Here is a 23,898-nt window from a genome sequence, read left to right as displayed (position 1 = left end):
TGGTTTGAATAAAACCCAAAAGACCTATAGGAACAATAATGGGGAAGCAGAAATTAAGACCTACACACTGTATTGGCTCTAACGTTTCTCTTTTTCAGGATGCTTTCCTCAAATCGCAGCTCTTCAACACTACTAAGTAATGAGAAGTTTTTCGACATGAAGACTCATGTGTAGTATGGAATATCACTTGCTTTATGGAATTGCTCTCTTTTTTGGTCCACACTCTGATACATGATTCTCCTCTGAGAAGCTGTCAGTTTGTAGCTCTCCCACTGGGCTTCTTTCTACATCACTCCCCTCCCTGATTCTTAGAAAGGGCTGCTTTGAAGTCTGGGTTTCTGAACACAAAAGATCCGAAGGTTAAAGCAAAGGGACCAGAATATGTCTCCTTGTTACGACTCTTTCCACCAACCATAAAAAGCTTTAATTCTGAAGGAGGAGGGGGGAAAACAAAATCTCTATGTAATTAACATCGTAAAAGAAAACAACCAAACTTACTCTAAAAATGAAAGATAAACCTTCAACATCATAAGCGAGCAATGTTCTAGGCAAAGAGTGGGGTTTTGCCCACTCTGTTCTCCTGCCCAGCGCCCTGGCAACACGTCAGCTAAGGGCAGCTTTGCACACACAGGACATTTGATTCTGAGGAGGTTCAAGTACACCATTCCCTTAGCTTTACAACCTCTCAAAGAGACCACGGGGACACTTCACAGATGAGGCCACCAAGGCACAGAGAGATAGAATAACGTGGCCCAGATGACTTTACAAGCCAAAAGTAGAATCTGGAGCATAATTTGGTCTTGGGCTTTGCTGAGCGCTACACCCTGGCCCCAGGCTGTCTCTTAGGCTGAGGTCCTGCAAAGAACAGATGTCTCCCTGTCAAGGACTCGGGTCCCTGGGTAAAGGTCTTCTCTGGCCGATGACTGATAGGGATTCTCTAGGCTTTCTCTCATTCCTTGCCAATATTTATTTCTGGAGAGCCTTGGTCCGTCGACAACATTTGCTGACAGTATCCACTTGTTTCCAGCGTCTTCCCAGAATGGAAGAAATTACTTGATATCATCTTGCTGTGAACAGATCAACTAGAAAAGCAGGATGAATAAAACATTTCTTGGTCTAAAAGTTTTGCTCAAAGAGGAGGAGAAATGGGCACAGATGATGGAAAGTTCCTTTCACAGAGTTTTCTTCCATGGGATAAAAAACATTCATGTTTCTCAGGAAGAAACCTGCCAATGACTGAAGCTGAAAGCTTTTTTATTTATTTTTTTTTTACAACTCCGAATCTCCACACATTTGATTAAATTTCTACTGTAGGTATTCCTACACATACAGACTTCCCAGGACCTCTCCATTTCACTGGAGAACAACTTCATCAAGCCTTTTGAAACTAAGACCAAAGTACTCTCCCTTTCTCCGACTTCCTGTGACATCTGGGGGGAGCACAGAGGGTATGATAAAGGTTCGAGAGTGACAGCCTGATTGCTTGAATGCGGTCACCAGCTATTTAACAATATGAATAGATTAGGCCAGCATTCATCACAAATGAGAGCTGACCACCTTGTGGAAGGGGCCTCACTGGGTGCTTTTCAGATCTGGGATCCCAGGAGTTCATGAACTTGGGCTCATTCTGACCACCTCAATGAGTCATGATGATTCTGCTTTCAGGAGGAAGCAAGGGGAACAGCCACGGTCACACCTGTTGTGTCTTACAGCAGCTTTCGGGGCCACAAGTGGTGGCTGATGGTGCCCACGAAGGGACGGGGGATGGAAGGCAGATGGAAGAACACAGGCCAGGTGGGTTGCTGACTCTCACGGATCACATCTGTCTCCCGAGGCAGAAGTCAACTCCACTGTCTGCATCCTGGAGTTTAGAAGGGGCACATGTTTGGGGGTGGGGGGGTGGGGTCTTTGGGAGCAACCCTTCATTTCCTAGAACGGCATTCTCTAAGAAGTCTAGAATCTGAGAGGTTAGCCCACAAACGCCTTTCCAGTTTGCAAAACATCAGCAAATCACACAAAAGACAATTTTGCCTCCACCTTGCCTACACGTACACACTATGTACAGACTCAACAGCCAGATGTAAAGGGCCCTAAGAGGCTGGTTCTTTAAAACAAAGGACTTCAAAAACGTTTCAGAAGAAAATTTCACATAGATGTTTTTGCTTGTTTCTTCTACTCTTATCAATTTAAATTCATTTAAATAGTTGAAGTAGATTCATTGTAATAATTAAATTAAATCTGCTGTAAATCCAGCAGACCCCAAGGTCTGGCCCATCCAAGGGTCCACCCTCCTTCCACTCTTCCCCCAGAATGGGCTTCCTACAGACTTTGTGGATGGTTGATTTCTGGCACGCCCAGGCTCTCACTCCGTCCTCTGGGCTCTCTTGCTTTTTTTTTTTCTTTTTTTTAAAATTTTTTAACATTTATTTATTATTGAGAGACAGAGAGAGACAGACTGTGAGCAGGGGAGGGGCAGAGAGAGAGAGAGAGGCACAGAATCTGAAGCAGGCTCCAGGCTCTGAGCTGTCAGCACAGAGCCCGACGCGGGGCTGGAACTCATGAACCGCGAGATCACGACCCGAGCCGAAGTCGGATGCTTCACCACCCAGGCGTCCCTCTCTTGCCTTTTAAGGGCTGAAATGTTTACCCCTTGTTCCGTCCCTGACAACAAGTATTTCCTGGTCTGCTAACTCCTTAAATAAAGCAACGTTGCATGTCTGTTTATCTGCTGAAACACTCTGGAGTCAAGAAATGTAATGAACTGTTTCTGCAGTAAAAGTGTATGCCAGGAGCTGTGAGGCAGAGCAACTGTATGGCATTCATACTTTGGCCCAAATAAAAGGTCCACACAGGCAACCCTTTCACAGTCAAGACCCCATCACTCAACCCCAGTCATCAGCTCTGTCTTCCCTTATGATGTGCAACATTTGCTGCTTTATAGTAGACACCCAGCCCCGGCGAGCTGGGCCACACTTCTCTTTAGGATTCATCCTTAATGCGAGACGGGCTTTCCTAGGTCATGACTCCTTGAGCTCTCCAGTCCTCTATCACCTCTTCCATTCCCTGTCGCCTCCACGAAGCCCGTCTCCTTTCCCTACGCTGGCGGGAAGAGAAGGAACACGAGATCTTCCACAAACACCATGCACGGCTCCCTCTACTGTTAGTTCCGTGACACCCACTCACCCACCCATCCGGGGTTCCCGCCAAGCACATGCCTAAGGAGGAGCCACTTCCCACGGCACAGCCATCTCCCGGAGCTGGCCCGAGAAGTGCGCTGCCCACGGCCCTGGTCCACAGTCTCTCTGATGTCACAGATAGCAGAAAGTCTCTGTATTTCTCACATACTCTGAAAAGGCTTGGAAAAGCAAGCTCCCTCAAAACCGAATGCTCGTTCACAGGCTAGAAGTTTCTACAGAATTCAGGACAGAAAGCCCATGAGTATTTCCTTCTTCCTTTTCAGTCCTCAGCTACTCTTTAAAACACTTCGGTGCTTGTCCTCCTCCGATGTGCTATGCATGTGCTGGGGCAGAATACTTGAGATACACGGCTTGAGGAAAGTTGTCTGGTTTCAGACAACCCCTTTGATTTACGACCCTGTGGCTAAATCAGTGCAGGATTTTGGCGAAAGACCAATTCCATTTGCTTACAAGTCTGATCCTGAGGCTCTGGCGTTTCCCGGGCAATCATTTGCTTTTAATTACTATTTGATTCTACCACTGAAAGAATTCGGCTGGCTAACCCTTCAACTGCACAAAAAATCTAGGCAGAGGGTGACAGCTGCCCTGATGTTAAGCTCAGTTCAGGCAAAGCCTCTTCTTTCGGGGTTATTTTATGCAGTCCTGATTTTTCGTAGCGAAGGGTAGCCAATTTCATCCTGAAAGAATCCTCCCGGCACACCTGATTCTCTTCAAAGGCAATGTATTTGCCAAAGGATTCTGAACCTCACAGCAAAGCTGTATAAAGCTTAGAAAAACAAGTTGATTTAAAGTTTCTATTTTTACACGGTGTCCCGTTTCCAGAGGGGCTGAGACTAGTGGTTTCAAACTCAATTTAGCATTTAAACTAATTTTCAGCCAGGTCTCTACGGACTGGCAATTAGGGGGGAGGCAAAGAGTTCAAAGAGGCGGGTGGCGGGGGGAGTGCGGTCTCTCCGGATGTGCTCCCAGCCCTCCTCCTTCCCGTTCCCAGCGGGTGAGGCGACCCGCCACTGGCCAGCAGGCAGGGAGCACCTGGGGCTTTGCCTGCACCGAGTCTGGAAAGGCACCAACGGCCAAGTCCGTTTATTCTTCTCGTAGCTGTCCTGGGGAAGGATCTAAAAACTTCCTGAGGACCTGGCGGCATGCTGCAGGCCAAGACGTTCAACGCCAGGGACAACAAGAGAAGAATGGGCCCTTTCAGCTCCCAGAGCCACACAGACCTCACTGGCCTTCGAAGGACGCCCCTGGCCACGCGGGCTGGCAGTCGAGGCGGTGGACAGCACGCATCGGCCCTGGACGCCTGCCTGGGTCCTCCTCCCAGCCCTGCTGCCGTCTTTAGCTGTGGCCACTGCACTCCTCTGAGCCTCAGGGTCCTAACTTTCCCAATTCATTGTAAGTTTGCATGGTGATTCTGTTTAGATAATACGGGTTCATGGCACAAACTGCAAAAGGTACAAAAAGGTATACAGTGTTGAGGCTCCATCCAACTGTCCTCCAACTGTTCCCTTCCCCGGAGACAATCATTTTGTTTCTCATGTCCCCTTCCAGAAATACTGCCCCCTCTGTAAGCTTATCTTGTTCTCCCTTCATTATTAGTTTTACACAGTGGTATCATACTGTTCATACTCTTCTATACTTCTTCTTCCTCCACCCCTTGCCCGTCCCCTTTCACCCTCCCCCTCCTCCTTCTTCTTAACAGTACGCCCAAGGTTCTTTCTACCTTTAAAATTTCTTAAATCAGGGCATTAGGATTGGGGCTTAAAGGATCTATGTCTTAAGAATCTGGGTAAATGTCCTCACAATTGCCTTAGCAGGGGAGGGAGCAGAAAATGGAAGGAGATGCTTCATAGTGAGTCATCATCAAACACCTGGAGGCCCGTGGTCAATGTCATCCCTCTAGGAGACACCTGCCCAGAAGGGCTACCTACTCCAGGAGTGGGGAGAAAGGAGCATTGGTGGAGGGCCCTTTCCAGATGGCAGGCATTCTGCACACCGATCCAATCGATTCTTATAGTCTTACTACTTTATAGAAGAAAAATTAAGGCTTCAGAAGGTCAGATGACACAACCAACACCCCGCAGCTGATGGACACAGAAGAGGATTCCAGGATTGGCTACCACCTCCAAAGTCCATATTCTCATCAATTTATCCAGACAGTGTTAAAAAAAAAAAAAAAAAAAGCATGTTGCCCACTTTTTTGTTTACAAAAATCCTAAGGTCAGCCTTACAACTGTCATCCCTAGTCCCTGTGCCAATGGTAATAACTCACAGTCAAGACATTTTTCCTCCAGGAACCACAAGTGTGTGCCTTTGCCCTCCCAACAGACAGGCTCTGTTCAGTGAGTCGACTGACAGCATGAGAAATCCCTCCTACAGGTCTGGGAAGGAGTGGGAGAGAATCTTCCAGAGCTGCAAGTCTTAGGAATACTGATTTTACCTGTCAGGCCTCCTGATGAGGCATGCCACAAGTACCACAGTGAATTCAGAGTGAGGGCGTAGAGGTAAGAAGAGAAAGGTGTTATGGTTAAATCTGTTTTTCTTTTCAGTCCTAAAAAGAGCCTCCATAGGCATCTGAAGCTGAGGGAAAGGAATCTGAACCTGAATGTGTGCAAGCTATCAGCCCAAGGTCAGGTGCAGACAGCAGAGCAACCAGACTCCAGCTCGGGCAGCTCCAGGGCTGCACCTGCCTCTTCCTGCAGCAATTCAGCCTCCTCCCTCGGACTCCCTCCTCCATATTCAGTTCCCTGCCTCAATGCTCCTGCCTCTTGGCTGTCTGTTGTTGAGCAGTGTCTCTGCTGGTGGGTGAGCAGGTCACGAAAAGGACTCTCTGTGCATAGCAGATCTTCATAAAGCTTCAGAATGGGACCCGGTTGGCGCTCTTGGCTTGCATAACGTCTGGATTATCTGTGGGCCATTATCTGTGGGCCATTTTGATTCATGACATTCTTACCTCTCATTACCATAGACAGTTGAAGAGTTGGCTAGATTGTACTCAAGGAAAGCCAAATGTTTGGAGGAAAGCTCCTTTCCCTGCTGCTCTTTCACACCGGAGATATCAAGAGCAGTTCTACTCACAGGGCAGCCGGTGGCTCAGTTGGTTAAACGTCCGACTCTTGACTTCACCTCAGGTAATGATCTCACGGTTTGAGAGTTTGAGCCCCACATTGGGCTCTGTGCTGCCAGCATGGAGCCTGCCTGGGACTCTCTCTTCCCCTCTCTCTCTCTGGCCACCCCACTCACATGCTCTCTCTCTCAAACTAAACAAACATTAAAAATAAAAAGGAGGGAGGTGCTGTTTAGCAGCAGCATTCAGCACCGCCTCTGGATGACACTTCTGCCTGGAAGGGTCCCACGATGGTACTGGGAGCCTGTGACTCCTAAAAATCTCCCCAGAAACCGCACCCGTGCCCCGGTGCCACTGTCCTCTGGATGCCTTTGTGTGATGTGCATTTGGGTGGAGCTTCAGCTTCTCAGCTCCTCCCCCATCCTGAGGGGTGCTGGGGGATCCCAGGCAGATACTGGGACGAAGGCAGGCAGGAAAGGCCACCCTCTCCCTCACTGCCCTAACTCACTTCTTCCTCCTCAGTGCATCTGGCACCTTATGGCAGGACACAGTCAAGCTGTGAGCCCAGGGAACGCTGGGTCTGGGGCCCTGGGCCCTCCGTCTGGCTTCACCTCACACGTGGGGACAGTCCCTGATGAGACGCATCTAGAGGAAGCAGCCTCCGCCAAGTGGGCTTCCTCAGCAGATTTCCCACAATTATAATAAAGGCGACTTTCATTACAGGAGCTCACAATAACACAGATAAATAGAAGATAACACCAAGTGGTCTTTGGCAGGGAAAGTACTCTGGGATATCTCTACCAGTCATAAATGAACTCAAAGGACTAAGAAAAAAAAAAAAAGATGAAAAATAATGAGTAAACTGTCAAACAGAAGTCAAATGGGGCCCCTCATTTAGAAAATCATTGTTCTAGAGAAGATTCCACAGAAGCCAATCTGATGCAGGGGAGCACTGGAGAAATCTCCCCTGGCACCCTCTCCGCACCCCCTCCCTGTCTAGAGCCTCCCCAACTTCTGCGGTGGAAACGATCATGTTACAGGCTGACACGGATTCTGAGCCCATGGGAAGGAAATGCTTTGTGAATTCCAAATATAATTACTGGACTATCATTCAAGAAAAGAACATTATAAGGTTTTAATTGTTTCCTGCCCCCCTCCGTCCTCCCTGGTGATTACAGTGACTTTACATTTCACTTAGTCGAATGGAAAGAATGTGGGGTCTGGAGAAAGAGGGCTGGGTTCAAGTTCCAGTGCAGAACCTCCCTAACTGGATGACCTGGGGCAAAAGACAACCCCTTGAATCTCTGCTGCCTCTCCCTTCAGCCCAATAGGGTGGCGACATCTGCCTCAAGGGGTCGTTGTGAAGACTGACAGCAGTAACGTGGGTGGGTGTAAGACCACAGCCTTACAAGAGCCCTGTCGCTTTTCCTCAGGCACCCCTCCGCCTCCTCCAGGGCTGGGATCATTGCTGTCGTTGTCTCTCCCAAGTGTGGTTATAACATCTTCGAATTCCCTTTATGCTTTCCTCTTAGAATCAAAGAAGATATTCCTGGAGGGTTAGAGCTAAACAGAGCCTTATGAATCTTCTAGAATAACCACCCCAGGAACCCCTAGCACACCAACAACCCCACTACCACAGCCCCTGGCCGCAGAGCAAGGTGGTGGCCCAGCCAGGCCTCCTGCTTCTGCTGCGCGTGCCTCCCCGTGCAGCCCTCCACATCTCCCCCATGACGCCGGGTGCTTCCTCTCATGGGGCTCTTTGGGCCCCACTGACACGTCTCCCTGCGGGCCACTCATCTTACTTAATAAAGAACAAACAGCCCGCAGGCCGGGAGGGCGGTCAGCTGCAGGGTACCTTGGCATTCTGCAGCGGGGGCTGGTAACTGGACGGCCGATAGAACATCCTCTGCGAGGCGTCGGTGTGGATGTCCCCGAGGAAGAGCTCCTCCACCAGGCGGTCCAGGTTGTGCTGGAGGTACTGCTTCTCCACGCGGATGAGCTGCAGCTCGTGCATGGCGAAGTTCACGGCCTTGGTGCACTCGCAGCCATTCTCTTCTCGCCACAGGTCGTAGGGCACGTCCTGCACCCAGGGGCCCCCGGCGGGCACGAAGCCGGGGCACGTGCGGTTCACCAGCTGGCTGAGCCTCTCGGCGACGGCCTCCGTGTGGCAGACGACCTGCACATTGTGCAGCTGGTAGTCAGCCTCAGTGCCCCCGCGGATGATCCAGGAGGCCTGGCGCAGGCGGACCTTGCCCCGGATGACGAGGGTGTAGGTGGGGCTCGTGCACCTGTTGCCGCCATAATAGAACTGGTAGGCCTTGAAGGTGTTGTTGTGGTAGAATCTGTAGGACCTTGTGATGAACTCTGGGCCCGACCTCACTTCACAGCTGGAGGAGAAAAGGGGAAGGAAGGCATTTTAAAACCCAAAGGCATGCGGAACAGATTCGTTACCCTGTCAAGAAATCATGGTCATGATAACAAACGTTTACTCGGCCGGACATTACTCTCTGCCTTCAGAGACACCAATTCATTGAATTCTCACAACAACCTCTGAGTAAAGTAGTACTGTTTCCATTTTACAGCTGGAGAAACCAAGGCACAAGAGATTAGGGAATGTGCCCCAGGCTCCAAAACCAGCCAGGAGCAGGAGCAGACCAGGAATCCAGGCAGTCTGGCTGCAGGTCTGTGTTCCTAATCTCTCTACACCACATTCTTTCATTCATTTCATGAACAAGCCAGGAGAGCCCAATCCTGCCAGCCTCACTTCCACCTGGGGGCCTGACTGCAGACAAGTGTCTTCCTTTCTGGTGGGACGAGGGAAGAGTATAGTGCCGGCCTATGAAGGAAGTATCCTTATGCTAGTGCAAAAATAGTTGATTTCCTGAACAATTCCCTTTTATGGACCTTGTCTAGAGCAGGCAGGTGCTGGATGTCTGTCATCCTGAAATGGAATCCAGTCTGGGGAGAAGTCACTTAGAGGCACTTGCACATTCACCCTCCCATCTAGTGAAAATTAATTTTCCCTCTCCTGGAAAAACAAAGGGTCCATTAGTGAAAAAGCAAAGCTAACATAACAACAGATATAAGGGTTCCTTTCGTCTGTGCTGACAAAATGACAATGATAAAATGGTTTTATGCTGTGGCTTTAGATAAATGCTGGATTCCTAGGCCAGAAATACTTGGATGAGGTCTACAGGGCACAAATGGCTCACAGGAACTGATCACCGCTGTACCTGTGGCCAGTTCCTGTCTCTGCAGCACAGCCCGCACCAGAGAAATGCTGGAGGGTTTCTTCAACACATCGGCCAAAGAGCCAAAGACTCCGTCCTCTGTAACCCTCTGCTAGATCCCACTCTCAGTTATATCATGACTTACATGTCAACAGTTTTGACCTTATAAATCTGCTCCAATCTGTAATATGTATATGTGTATATATATATATATATATATATACACACGTATACACACACATATTTTTTCATATATATATGCACACAATGTAATATCAGAACTCAATGTGATACACAATATATCATATATCATGTTATATCTATAGTATTTACTATATATTATTTATAATAATTTTGGTTTGAGCAGATCCAGCATCGCTAAATCAAGCAGTGGGGCTGAAATCTCAAAGGCCCGTGCTTCTCAAAATTGCTAACATTTCCTTTTTTTCAGCTCACACACTGGAGAGAGGTAAACATTACTCCAAGCGGGCACCTCCCTCTGGGGAGGGCAGTCAGTGAACGTCCGATGAGGGTGCATGCACAGAAGGCACTCAGAGGAACTCGGCAGAGTCTGCAGAGAAGGCTTGGAAGGAGACAGTCGTAAGGCTCCTCCCCCCTAGGAAGGAGGCTCCCTTTGGCGTGAGTGGTTAATGCAGTTTAACTGCTCATCTGGGCACTGGTGGTGGTGTGCCTCGGGGGGCCCCAGAGCTCGGCGCTCTGAGCATCTCAAGTCCTCCACACTCCACAGACCCACCACCTCCCTCACCTAGGCCTCCTCACCGCTAGATGCACCTGCTGCGTCTTTTAATTGGTCACCCTCACATCACTTTTCTACCACTCAGCCAGGGTGCCCGTATGAAAGCATGGTCTTTGCTGCAAACTCGTCAAAGACCTTCCAGTTCTCCTCTTGGATGGTAAGTCCAGTTCGGACAGACGTGCTGTGGCTGGCCTTGCCCGCCTCAGGAGCCTCCTCTGGAGCTGTTCTCCCCAGATCAGACACCCAGGTTTACTGCACCTCAGCTACAAGGATTCTGGGTCAGTTGTTTCTCCAACCCAGCCTTTGCTAGTTCTTCCAGATGGAAAGCTCTTCCCCGGGTCTTTGCACAGCTAACAACATCCCAGCTCAAGTGTCCTCTCCTTCGGTAGCCTTTCCTGACCCCACCCCCATCCTAAAATAAGGTCCCTGGTATTCCCCTTTAGCACCTGTTGTTTTTTTCCCTCTTCATAGCACTTCTTTGTATGTTTATTCGAAAAATTCCTGAAGACGGGGACCATGTCTTGTTTTGTTCACTGCTATGTACACAAAATCTAGAACAGTACTTGGCACACAGTAAATAGTTATGCAATCAATAAATATTTTTTTGAATAAAATGATAAATTATTAAAAGCACATCGCATTCAGGCTGTGCAAATATTTACCATCTCCTTATTTTAAGAAACCCCACCTTTAGAAAAAAATAAAACCTCTGGGTCTTCATCATCTTATAAAATTCCTTTTTTGTCTTCTCTGTGTGCATTTGATCCCTCCCCAAGGTACCTGGAGGCTGCAAGGGAGAAGTGATTAGATCCCAGAGTGAGCCTTGTTAATTCTCAACAATTTAATGGGTAGGGGAAAAACTGCAGGTCTGCCTCTAGGCTATTTTTAAAAGCTCTAATGGAAGATAAGCCAGAGCTCAAACTGGGATAAATCTCAGCTCTGCAACCTGGAAAAGAGTCCAAGATATACGCCCTGGCTAGTAGAGGTAGCCTGAGTACTTTTTCACGTACTCTTAGAACCCTGAAGCCGTGTATTAAATTACCAGAATATGGCTAGAATATTTAGACCATCAGAACCTTGCAAGTCATGTTTCAGGGTTGGTGAAACACAGACTCCTAATTTCACTTGCTAATGGTTTCTTTTCATACACGAGTGGTCCCACAGACTTCGGTAAACAAGGACCCATTCACTCACACCCCTTGGTTAACAGTGGTACATCTCTGCTTTAGCTAAGATTTCTACAGTACTTAGCTCTGTTTCTTTACCAACCAGAGTTTCAAAGTGTTGCTTGGCTTTTAGTTAGAACTTAGATAACACCTACACCATTGCAGATAGGAGAGAGTCTCTGTGCATCTGAGAAACCCTAAGAAAGGCCTTCCAAAGACGTTGTGCTCTCTGGTCCCTCCCTGGCCCGGTCCAGCCCTGGCCCTCTTACCCAGTGGACACCCAGTGGCCCTCGATCGCTGGTGGCATCTGCACAGTGATCCTGGCGCCATTGTGGAGATGTTTGAGCATGTGATGGCACTGTGATTCCTTGAAAGCCCTCCAGGCACTTTTCTCTAAGGATCTGGGATGGGATCTGCTGTCAGGATGAAGGAGGGCAGAACCCTCTCCCAGCCCTGAAAGAGAAAAGTGGAAGTTCGCTGAAAGGAGAGCTTGCAGCAGACAGGAGGGAGTCAGGCTGAGGAACTGCTCCTTGGCCGGAAATCACTGCAAGTGGGAAACGCACTCCTACCCCGCCATGCTTATCACTGTCTCTGTTCTCGTGGAGTTCACATCTCAAAGGCAGAGGTGTCCCTGGAGACCGTTTCCCAGGTGGGAAAGCCGAGGCCCATGGAGACAACACAGACTCGCGGGAGGTCTCTTGGCTAGTTCCTGGCAAAGCCTGAGCTCAAATCCGTGCATCTGTGAAGCAGCAAATAAGGTCGTGCATCCAAACGAGCAGCTTACCGTGCAGACAAATGAACGTAACAGGGACTGAAGAGAGAAAGGAATATGTCCCAAGGGAGGAGTAAGAAAGGGGTCGTGCAGGGACACATTTAGGGGAGGAGGGGGAAGAGTGTGGAGATCAGCCTCAGTGGAAAGGGAAAGGGAATTGTGATGGAGGGGAGAAAGGCCCAGGAACAACTCGGATGGACTCCCATCTGACATGTGCTCCCTGGCTTGGCTCCCAGCTGTTCCCACCAAGCCTTCCATCCTCTGGCTCTGTCTCTGGACGGACACCCTCCACGGGCTGCCCATCAGTAGGGTATAAGTCATATTACCCGCCCGACACTGGGGAAGTGTGGGACGCTTTCCCCCAGTTACATTCCCACTCCAACTCTTCACACCCACAAAGTCAGTGACAATGCAGGGTTCTAATAGGAATAACTACAAGAAGGCTGTACATTTTTATTTCCCACGGGTAAAGGGATATTAGGACTAAGTTTGTCTTCAGTATAAGTGGTTTATGTTGCCGGACACTTAACCATGCAAAATAGCCACCAGCCCCACGTTCAGAATAAAGCCAAGCTGGCAAATGAAGTTATAATCTGAAAACCCATTGTTTTGAGATTCACTCCTGAAGTAATTAACACATTAATACGACCTCATCGTGGACCTACTAAGTACTCAGCACCTTGTTAGCAACCCCCCCCCCCCGCAAAACACCAGTTAGACAAATGTATAAAAACAAAATAGAAATATACACGAAATAAATAAAATGCATCTGTTAGAATGCTACCTATGAGGGGGCAATCATATATTTTTTAATCAACACCTTAATAACTTCATAGAGAAACCATGGCTTACAAGAGAAAATTTAATTTAATTTAAAAATGAAACGTTAGACCCAGAATATGGTGACTTACAGCAACATGATGAAATCTACTGGGAAAACTCAGACCCACAGGTCGATAACATTCAGATATTTGTAAAATATTCAGATTTTCAGATATTTGCCATGATTCAGAGGGCTGAACGAATCCTTTGTGGAAAGTCCTTGGTACTGAGAAGACAGCAGTCTCCACGTGGGAAGTCTGGGGCTTTCCTCTGAGCAACATGCTGGCCGTGGGCTAGAGCAGGGATTATTCTTATGTATCTTAAATGAAGCGAACAGGGAACGAGGCAGAGACACCTATGGGTACAATTCAACTAAATGACAAGCGTGAAAAAAGATTCTAAAACGAGATGATGGTGCTGTGTTCAAATGGCATGCAACCTCACCACCAGCCCCGTGTCGCCCAGCCAGGTGATTGGGACCCCAGCCAGGTGATTGGGACCCCAGCCAGAATGAGAGAAACACTCAAATCCGAAATCCACGTTGGGCGGTGTCGATGCTCGTGGCTGTTCCATGAGGACCTTCTTTCCCGTGGCCCCTGCTTCCAGGGAGGAAAGAAGAGTGGCATTTCTCGGTGCCCTTTCTGCCTCCCTCATTCACCCTTCCCCAGTGAAGCCCGGTGCAGGATGGAGAAGGAAACAAGTGTGTGTGACCACGCCACTTTTCTCTTTCTTTGACAAACTGGCCTGTTTTCAAAATATAGTTCACCCTTGAACAACATGTTATATGTTTTATGTACTGTATTCTTACAATAAGGTAATCTAGAGAAAATAAAATGTTATCAAGAAAATCATAAGAGAAAATAAATTTATAGCACTGTAGTGTCTTTATTGAAAAAAAAAATAGTCCACATGTAAGTGGACCCACTCAGTTCAAACCTGTGTTGTTCAAGAGTCAACTGCTAGTGTATCTTGATCAGCTCCCACACTCGCCACGTAGTAAGGACCCCACCCCTTCCGATGTTTGACTGTGGCACTAGGCCAGGTGGAAAGTCTGAAAACTTCAGGGGTGAACTGTTAGCAATCCTATCCTGGCCATCATCTATATGGTATCTTCTGATTTTTATCACAATCCTCATGTTTTCATGTCTTCATCTGTCTGAGACCTCTGTTGATCTGTCAGTTGGCTTTGAACTAGAGGAGGGAGAGGGGGTACTATGGACTATACCTCCCACCAATCCCAAGAGTTGTAATTATCCTGATGATGGGAAGCCTTTCCTGGATTCCCTGTTAGGCAATCAAGAAATGAAAGACAGTACAGCTTGCTGTCTCTGGTAGGTCAATGGACTGTGTGATCAATTACAATGTTAATTCAAGTTACAAAGCAGTGGGAGTTGGGGAAGGCTCTGCTTTAAATGCGACACTAAGCATTTAGTAAAGAACCATCAGCTCGCTATCAACCAAGCTATGTTCTAAAATTCTATTTGTAAGCCCCTTTATACCCCGCAACTGTTTTCCTGTAAAGATGATGAAAGCCGGGAGGATAGTGGGTATGGGCGAAATATCTGGAGCTAGGCTGCGTGAGTTTGAAACTGGATCTGCCACTTAAAGGATTTCTCTGAATCTAAGATGTCAAGGATTGTTAAGATGCATCATTATTTTACTACTAGTGACAAAACACTTGCATTTAAATGAGGACACAATGCCTGAACTACAGTCCCGAGATACCCTGAATCAGAGTAGCATTTGCTACTCTGACATTGCTTTTATCTGTTCCAAGAGATTTGACAATGTCTCTTGCCTCCGGCTGCAATGCTTCACACGTGACAGGCAATATGTTTGCTTTGCAAAGATCTCAACAGCAAAACAACAAACACAGCCACATCGTTTTGTGGGTATCTTCCTTTCCAGGTAATTGATCACTGCTAACATGAGAAAATATAGAATTGCAGTTATTCTTCCAGTGATAAGTATTTGCCTCATTGATGTCACACTAACGCTCTGCTGCTCTATTATGAGACCACTCCAATTTTCACAGTGGTTTTTCTTTTCAGCACAAAGAGTGTAATTTATCAGTAAGTTACGGAGAAAGCAACCAAGCATGCGGGCTCAAACGTTTACTCTACTTTCAAAACCAACCTGTCTGCAACTAATCCATAGACATGGAGTCGCAAGGACACACACAAGGGAAGCGATGGGATGACAGTGTGTGCTACTATGTCCAGGTTCACAGAGGCAAAGGCCGTATCACCCCCTGACTGCTCCCGGCAGGCTAACAGGGACTAGAACCCCCATCGACCATAAGATGCATATCCACTGCAGAGATCTTAAAATGGGAAGAAAATGTGTTTCTTACAATTGATGAAACACACCATTAGCACTGTGACCTTAAACAAATGACTTAACCTCGCCAAGCTTCTGTGTACTCATCTGTAAAAAGGGGATAACACTACCCATCTCTTAGGGCTGGTCTCAGGATTATCTGAGACTGTCTTCCTTAGCACAGGCACATAGTTCTCATTAAATGTGTTATTATTTTAAATAACGATTAGGCTCTTAGACTGCCCTCAAAAAGTCCATTCTAACTAATAGGACAGCTAAAATAATGGGAAAAGTCATCCAGAGCTAGGCCCCTCTGGGCTCTGAGAATGACACGGGGCTCCCCGGCAAAGTTAACTGGTGACCCTGATGCAGAAGAAGGTGGGACCCAAAGCACCGGGCTCTGTGGTTGTTGACGAGTTCTACTCAGTTTAAAAAATGCCTATTCACTGTTACTTTGTATATTTCAGGAGCTGGAAGCATGACCAAGAATGAAGATAAGTTTTTCTGACCTTGAGGCTCTTAAGGACTCATTGGCCTGGATGTCAAAGAACAAGGGTGGAGATGATGAAGGAGGGCTCTGGGAAGGAAGCTGGGAGTTCAAAGGCAGAGGAAGAGGGAGTGGTGGTCAGGATTTGCATGGATCGTTCATAAGGCCAGTCACACAGGAAGGGAGCCTACCGTGATGCTTTCTAACCGAGGGTGGAAGAAATAAAACCCCAGAACCGCCAACACACAAACCATTTGAAAGCAGGCAAAAGATCATTACATCACTTGGGTTTCTAGAGACATATCTCCACTTGGCCATCGCTCTCATCAGACAACGAGTAAAGCTCACAGACCCAGCAAGGCTGTCAGGGGAGGAGAGTGGTAGTGTGAGCAGCCAGATGGAGAAGAACTCTCCAGTTAGCACAGCTCCTCAGCACACAGTGAGTTAGGGTTTGCACTCGTGGCTGATGCTATACTTTTAGCGTAGAAAAAATGGGATTTGTTCCCTTTCTATCTTTGCCCTTTGAAGTACCCACCACCTTGGTTACCACGAAGGAGCAAAATTAAATGGGTCACGTGAGGGGCGCCTGGGTGGCTCAGTCGGTTAAGCATCCGACTTTGGCTCAGGTCATGATCTCACATTCTGTGAGTTCGAGCCCCGCGTCGGGCTCTGTGCTGACAGCTCAGAGCCTGGAGCCTGCTTCAGATTCTGTGTCTCCCTCTCTCTCTGCCCCTCCCTCATTCATGCTCTGTCTCTCTCTGTCTCAAAAATAAATAAACATTAAAAAAAAAAAATGGGTCACGTGAAAGTAGGACCTGCTGTACGGTAGGAGAAACTCTTTGGTCTGCAGTCAACTGCCAACAGTGGTCTCCAATGTTTACTCGTTTTGTCTGGTGTGGAAACTCTGGGAGGCCTTCTCATGAGTGCTACTTTTATTAATTGGCTTAGAATTAAAAGGCCATTTGAAGCACAAAGTCTAGCTGCAATAGAGGTCAGGTATAATAGCTCTCCTTATCCCCCAAGACTTCCTCCTCTGTTTCAGCCATGGTGTGCCCTCCAAGGAGACCAGCCTTACTAACCCAGGGACCCCTTTGTTCATTGTATCGCTCAGAGTATGTCAACTCCAATTTGGGACTGAAACTAGTAACTCATTCATCAGAATGAGAAACCATCAGAATGGTTCTGAAGGGCCAGACTCTGTTCTAGGCACCGAAGCTACACACATTATGCCCTGAGGGAGTCTCAGTTGGGCCAGAAACCAGACCCCAAGTGGGCTTGTAGAGGGCCTCATAAGGACAGAGAGAGCAGGCTCTACATTCATCCTTGGAGGGTTCATGGAGGGGCAGCCATGTCTCAAACACTGAACCAAAGTGGTCTAGGCAGAGTGTGCAGCATATCCAAACATAAAGAGACAGGAGGGGATCACATAGGAGGAACTGGGGATAGACTCAGGGAGGGGGGACCACAGGGCGGCCCACGACAGAAGAGCAGAGAGGCAGGGCCGTGATCAAGAGTGTCACGGCCATATTGAGTGTGCATTTCACTGGAAAGGTGAAGAGAAACCATCAAAACACTTTAAGCTATGTCACAGCACAATAAGAATTGCAATTGGGGAAGATTACTTTTCCCATTTTCGGAGGGATGGGAAACAGATAGGAAAGAGGAAGATCCATTATGAAGCTTCTACTATGGGTCAGTGTATCGTCTGGTTCAGTGTATCATTTTTGCCTGAATAAATGAGAAGGGAACCACTCTGGACAAATAGCAGTAAATCTCTTGTAGTCTTGGGAGTTTTTTGTACTGGCCATCTCTTGCGTGTTGTAGAGAAGGTATATGAGAAGTTATAGTCAAAGAAAGGAAAGGGGGGGGGGAATGGAGGAAGGGAGAAAGGAAAACAGGAACCTATACTAATTTAGCACTACATCTGAAATAAAACTTGTGCAAAATATTTCTATGTCCTACTTTAATTTTAAATTGTGTAAAGCCGTCATCCTGGTACTTAGCAGTGTAGTAATCAAGGATGGTGACTATCATAATGGTTCCTGTCTGAGTATTCCTATTATTTATACTAAACGCGCTTGTTATATATAATAACTTTTTAAAACCTCCACTTAATTGGATTACCTATGTAACTGGAAGTGTTGACTAATCACAATATCTAGTTGTTGAAAATTCTGCCATTGTGTGTTGAACGCAGTTGACATTTACGGTCTTTCTTTGATGATTTAGGTTCTCAAAGTGGCTCAAGGTCATTACTAGGAACATCAGTCCTTGTAGGACGGTACTTTGGATACGGAGATACTGGGGTGAACAGGTAATAACTCTGTTTAAGCCATGAAAGTTTTTTTTTCCCTCATTTTTTTTAATGAGACAAGAGTGACAAAGTCTGTGTGTGGGAATGCGGGTGCAAGTAACATCAACAATTTGGTTAACTGAGGATTCTAGACATTTTGGCTAATTGAGAAGACTAGCTCATTGGGTTCTCATTTATTAAGATTTTTGCTGCAAATGAATCCAAGGGAAAGAGCATCTCAAAGGATTAAAAACCAACACCCCTACAATAAGAAAGTGACTGTGAATTCAGTCCCAAAGGCAGCTTTGGGTGGGCCATGTAATATGTGCCTTTTATCTATTTAAAAGTAAAAATTATAGTAATGGTAATAATAACTAAAGTCGAAGGGTTATATAGATTGCCAGTCTGCGACACCAACTAAACTGGAAGCTCTCCACAGCATCGTGCCCTGTCCGGCAGAGGTCCAAATCAGGAAAATGACTTCACCGTAAAATGGTCTCCAGCATTGGGGGGGGGGGGGTCCCTGGCCTGGGCTCAGATAAAATTATGATGACAAATGCGTACTTCTTTCAAGTGAGTATGGGGGAAAAAAGTAGATTCTGGAAGGAAATTATTCATCTATTGAAAAAAAAATTAATTCCTGAAGGTTTTAGGATATAATTCTACAGATTACCATTTCTAGAGAACTAAATGAGACCCTGGAGCTCTGGAGGGTTTATTCATGTGTGTGCCTGTGTGTGTGTGTGCGCACACATGCACACACACAAATGATTTACTCCCAGGGAATAAATCATTCTATACTAGTAATCCAAAATGACTGTAGAATGACCTTAACCACTATCATAATTGTAACAGTCTACTGTTCAGAGGCTGATAACTCTCAATGATATCAATAAAAAAAACCACAGATTTCCCAAAATGAAGCATAGGGTTGACCACTTACACAGAGATTTACACCCTAAATACAAAGCATATGGGACCAGGTGACTGTTTATACCACCGAATTCACCAGATTATGCATTCAGAAAGCAGTTCTTGGCATAGTTTTCAGAGGGAATGAGTATAGTACCTCTCCTACAGTCATCCATGGCAAACCTTGTTCCTAAACCCACGGTGTTGTCAGGAAGCAAGCCAATCCAGGGACAGGGACCAAACAGAAGAGTGAAGGGTGGGGGTTTGGGGAGGAAGCAGGGGCTACTTGCGTTTTGAAAGTCAATATTCATTCATTCACCAAGTAGCTGAGTGCCTACTACCTGTGAGGTTCTCTCTCAAGCATGGGACATTGTTTATAAATGAAAGGAAAGGTAGGTATACCCCAAGTCCAAATTGCCAACTTTTCAGTAACATATTAAAATTTTTGAATTTTCTAGATATATTCCAGAGTTTTTCCCCTATCTAGATTGAGAACCAAAAGCTCCAAACTGCTTTATGTGTCGTAAAATGCAAAATTAGTGGGGAAGGAAACAATTTTCCAGCACACTGGGACTGAACCAATCTTTGATCAGGTCAGTCTTTAGAATATGTGGTTGAATGCTTCAAAAAAATTTCAAGAGCTAAATAAGCATAATGTGAAAATATTAACAATGGTTGTCTCTGGGTAGAGGGTTTTGAGCGATTCTTTTCTTGCTCATTTCGCATGCTCCTGTTTTCAATAACGTGACATATATTACTTGGATAACCAGAATGAGAAAGTATTCTCAAGTTAGAACTGGTGTGATATGTAAAAACCCAAAGCAGATAAAATGTGACTGATTAGATTAAATGAAGGTAATTACTTGGCCATGAAATTGCCCAGCCCAATTATATAAGCAGTCATTACTGTAAATGTATGCTTTACCCTGGATACTGCTAGATAAGCCCCAGCACAGTTTTCCATGTGCTGGAATAAAAGCACGCACGCATTGCAGACAAACTGGATTTTACGACCGTGTGGGTAGCTGTGCCTACCAAACTCTTATCCCAGATTGTTTTTTGAGACAAAAGCTAAAAGAGCTGCTTTGCCAATCTTTAAGCCTTTTTATCTAAAGGATATTATATTATAATAAAGTCAAGATTTCAAATTCCTGGCTCCATTCAGCTGTCGTTGCAAAGGAGGTAATTTTCGATGTCCTTTTCTTCTAATGCCACAGTCCCCAGGCTAGACACTGAGGTTGAACTGGAGCCACAGACTGCGAAATTTGCATGTTGCCTCTGAAACTGACTGCTGCTGCCACACCCGTACTCTTCAGCTCTGTCGTGTGCATGTGCGTGCATGTGTGGTGCGTGCGCATGGAGTGTGTGCGTGGTGTGCACGTGGTACGTGTATGTTTGGCATGGTTTGTGGCGATTCTCAGCAGGGAAAATACTGCAGTCATCTAGAGCCTGCCACGCTCCCAGCTCGGCTTTTGTTTCCTCGCCCTTCGATATTCTTTGGGGCTCTGCAGGAAAGGCAGTGTGCGTCTCCTCACAGCTCCTGTCCCTAGCATGCAGGGCCTCTTGGCCCAGAGTAGGACCTCATAAACGTACCTCCTGAACGAGTGGTTAGCTGAACGAAACGGGACAACTCCCACAGAACAGAATACTCTTAATGATTTTAGGGTGGCACTGTATCATTTCTCTGACCTAGATACCTATCATGTGACTTTCCTGAAAAATTCTATTCCCGCATTAGAAGGAAACAAGGATCTATACGCACAAAATCTTAACACAGCAAGAAGCTGTGCGTGGATGACAGTGGCAGGTTCTGTGCTTCAACTACATAAACGAGACTCTACAGAAGACATGTCCTCCTGTGTTAGCTGTCAGCAGATGTATACAATCACTAACATCTCTTTTTATGTTTCTAGTCTTAAACGTTCTATGCTCCACTTTAATTGATTACATCAAGTTGTCATCAGTCTGTCCCTAAGCAGTATATAATTACACAGTCATATCATCCACTTAATGTTCGATTCTCTTCTCATTTGGGGAGAAAAAAGAATAAATGTGGCTATTATAGATCTGCCTGGCCACATGTTTGAAGCAAGTCCATTTATTTCACAAGAGAATATTTAACATCTAAGACCCTTGCTCCCTGTTATGTACTAATGAGTCATATTTCTTTTCAAGATTTCATTTTATGACCAACAGGGAAAGGGCGCAGGAAACACAATGTTTTCTTGGTTACAAAACCGGTCTTCAGAAAAATGGTATTTCAAAGATTCCTATCTTACCCTAGTTAAGGGTTTCCTTAGATTTTGTTGGTGAAGGTATCATTTGGAAATCTACAGGTTTTGTGTGTGTGTGTGTGTGTGTGTGTGTGTGTGTGTTTCAAGTTTTGCTAGAATATGCTTGAATGAAAGGGAATGGCTCAAAAGTGCCTTCACCTTTCAAAAAAAGTCAATGAATTCTGAACAAGTAAACAGCTCTGGGGAATAGAACATCTCCCCCAGCATCAGTTCCAAAACTTAAAATCAAAGGTTTCCATTAGCAAAGAGAGTCAGCACTTTGCTTCGCATTAAAGCACCACTTATTCTGGAATACCTCATGCTAATCTGTGTTTCTGGAGCCGAATGATTTTTGTGGCTTTTCATCTAAGCAAAGAAAACAGTGATAATGGACATCTTCCAGCTGCATTCTTCCGTGACATTCAATAGGTTTTTTTTGGATTAAGAAATGCAATTGTTTTCAGAAGCTGAAGGAGAAGAAAGTAAAACTGACATGTATACTTTTATTCCATCAAATTTTGAACTTGAGTTTTGCACTACATTTACAGCTTTACAAAACAGCAAAAACAAACAACAGGCTCGAGTCTAGCTGGAGCCTAACTTACTCACCAATAGGAGCCGGGGGTGATTTATGACTTGCAATGAGTTGAAATAAAAGTAACCAACAAACTGAACAAAGACTGGAGGCCAAACATCATAGTTTCTACAGCATCCTCACGCAGAATCTTCATGAAGGCCCTGTGCCCTTTTAAATCTCATTAATGTGACTTGCAGGTGTAACAATCTATAAATGTCTGAAACTACATTTATTAAAGTTGGTCACAAATACACTCATAACTCTAGAAAATGTGTTTTTACCTACTAATAGTTACCATGAATAGACAAATAATGTCCTATGGTTAGCAAAATAAAATGCCTAGGTATCGAGGGAAAAAAATCATGAAGCCATTCTAAAGAGATCTCAGGTAATCTTCAGACTCATAACTATTAAAATATATGATCAAGTTCATCTGTCACTGCCAAATTTGTAAATGCTTGTAAAACCCCTCACTATAGAATAGGACACATTCATCAAGGCATTCTCCTGGATTAAGTTGATTAACACCCATTTTCTGTTAAAATTACTTCCATCGGGTAGAATCAGGAAGAAAAAGGGGAGAGGGAGCATACTCCATTCCTTCTTGGTGCTTTACACTATCCTAACGAATTATGACAAGCCCTTCTTAAATCCCAAGGATTCATGCATTGCACAACTATTCCATCTGTTTATTTTTTGTGCTAGGGTTCAACACTCCCTGCAGGATCTAAGTTGATCTTTGAGCAACTTCAGTGTTAATAATTTTGCCATTGCAGATTCACTTTGAAATCGGATAGCTTTTTGCAGGGTATCAATGTCATCCAATTAAACTTCGCAAACTCCTTTTTTATCTTACATCCTCTTCGTCACACAGGCACACACGTGCACACAAGCACGGGGTCTGCCCCCCTCCCCCTTCCTCGGGTTACAGTGCAGACTGGCCCCTTCCTTCCTCCCTCCCACCACAAGGTTCTCTCCCCAGCACCACCGGGTCTGGGTAAATCGCTCATTCCAAGACGTTCAGGCCAACACGGACTCAAGTTTGGAGATTAGGGGCTATACTCACTAAGGATATACTTGGGCTCTTATTACGAACTATTAGTTACTATCCCAGCTTGGACTGGCGGGGCCGTAATTACAACCCCCACCTCTGAAAAGAGAGAGAGAAAGTTGGGAATGAGACGGTCCGCACTGCACATCTGAGGACCACTTTTGTAGTGCAAAAGGCAATGAGCTTATGCGAAAAAATTCTGTTTATGCCAAACTCTCAAGTAATTTCTCATTTCAAAAGTCATTTGACCACACTGCCATTTTTGCTCACAGATATTACAACAGATTTTTTTAAGGGGACAATTTTGTCTGTTTCATCTCTCTCACCCTTTTTTTCCCCCCTGGTGTGTGTGGCAGCTGCTGTTTGATCTGTTCATTGGCTCTGATTTGTTTCATGTTTCAGCCAAAGATTAAAACTGCTCTGTAATTCTAAGCAGATGGGCCTAGGAGTGCAACCCTATAATTATACCTTCTCTCCCCGGCCCTGGAACTGCAAGCCTTCCATCCTGACTTTTAAAGTCTGGGATCACTGGGGCTCGGGGTACACACCTTGGCAATCAGGCAGGTCTGGCCCCACCAGACACCTTAGCAGGGCTGCAGGGCTGGAGCTGTCTGCCCTGAAGCCCTACTACAAAGAAAAGAGCCACTTCTAGCCCCTAGATTCTCCCCCTCTTCCCTTCCTAGAGCTTGGGGGGGCCGGGGGGCACAGCTTGGTCTTCAGTGCTGTCAACAATGCATCAATGCATTCTGAAGCTCCATCCTGCTGCAGATCCTCAGAAACCCAGAGTGTCCTCGAGGGTGCTCATCTGCCCTGCAGGGGTTGTGGAGGCCACGGCGTTGACGCTCTGCCGAATGTCAGGTGTCCACCATTAGGGAAAGTTCACTCTGGATTTCTGAATCAGCACAGTGCGTTCTGCCCACCACTTGCAGCGAGCATCAACACCAACCTACCACAAAATCTGCCTTATTTTTCTCAGGG

At 46.1% G+C, this 23,898-nt stretch overlaps 1 protein-coding gene across 1 annotated transcript in view; it reads right to left on the bottom strand.

The window, feature by feature from the left end:
• Nucleotides 1-23,898, bottom strand: part of APCDD1 (APC down-regulated 1) — a 109,132-nt gene that overhangs the window by 8,825 nt on the left and 76,409 nt on the right. Inside the window, exons 7-8 of the mRNA XM_049619569.1 lie at nt 11,684-11,953; nt 8,117-8,648 (exon numbers count right to left, since the gene is read on the bottom strand). Of these exons, the coding sequence (XP_049475526.1) occupies nt 8,117-8,648; nt 11,684-11,953 (802 nt within the window). The remainder of the gene's footprint in view (nt 1-8,116; nt 8,649-11,683; nt 11,954-23,898) is intronic.

The sequence above is a fragment of the Panthera uncia genome, assembly GCF_023721935.1.
Source record: "Panthera uncia isolate 11264 chromosome D3 unlocalized genomic scaffold, Puncia_PCG_1.0 HiC_scaffold_8, whole genome shotgun sequence".
Taxonomy (NCBI): domain Eukaryota; kingdom Metazoa; phylum Chordata; class Mammalia; order Carnivora; family Felidae; genus Panthera; species Panthera uncia.
The sequence above is the reverse complement of the archived record's forward strand: the minus strand, read 5'-3'. Positions and strand labels throughout refer to the sequence as shown.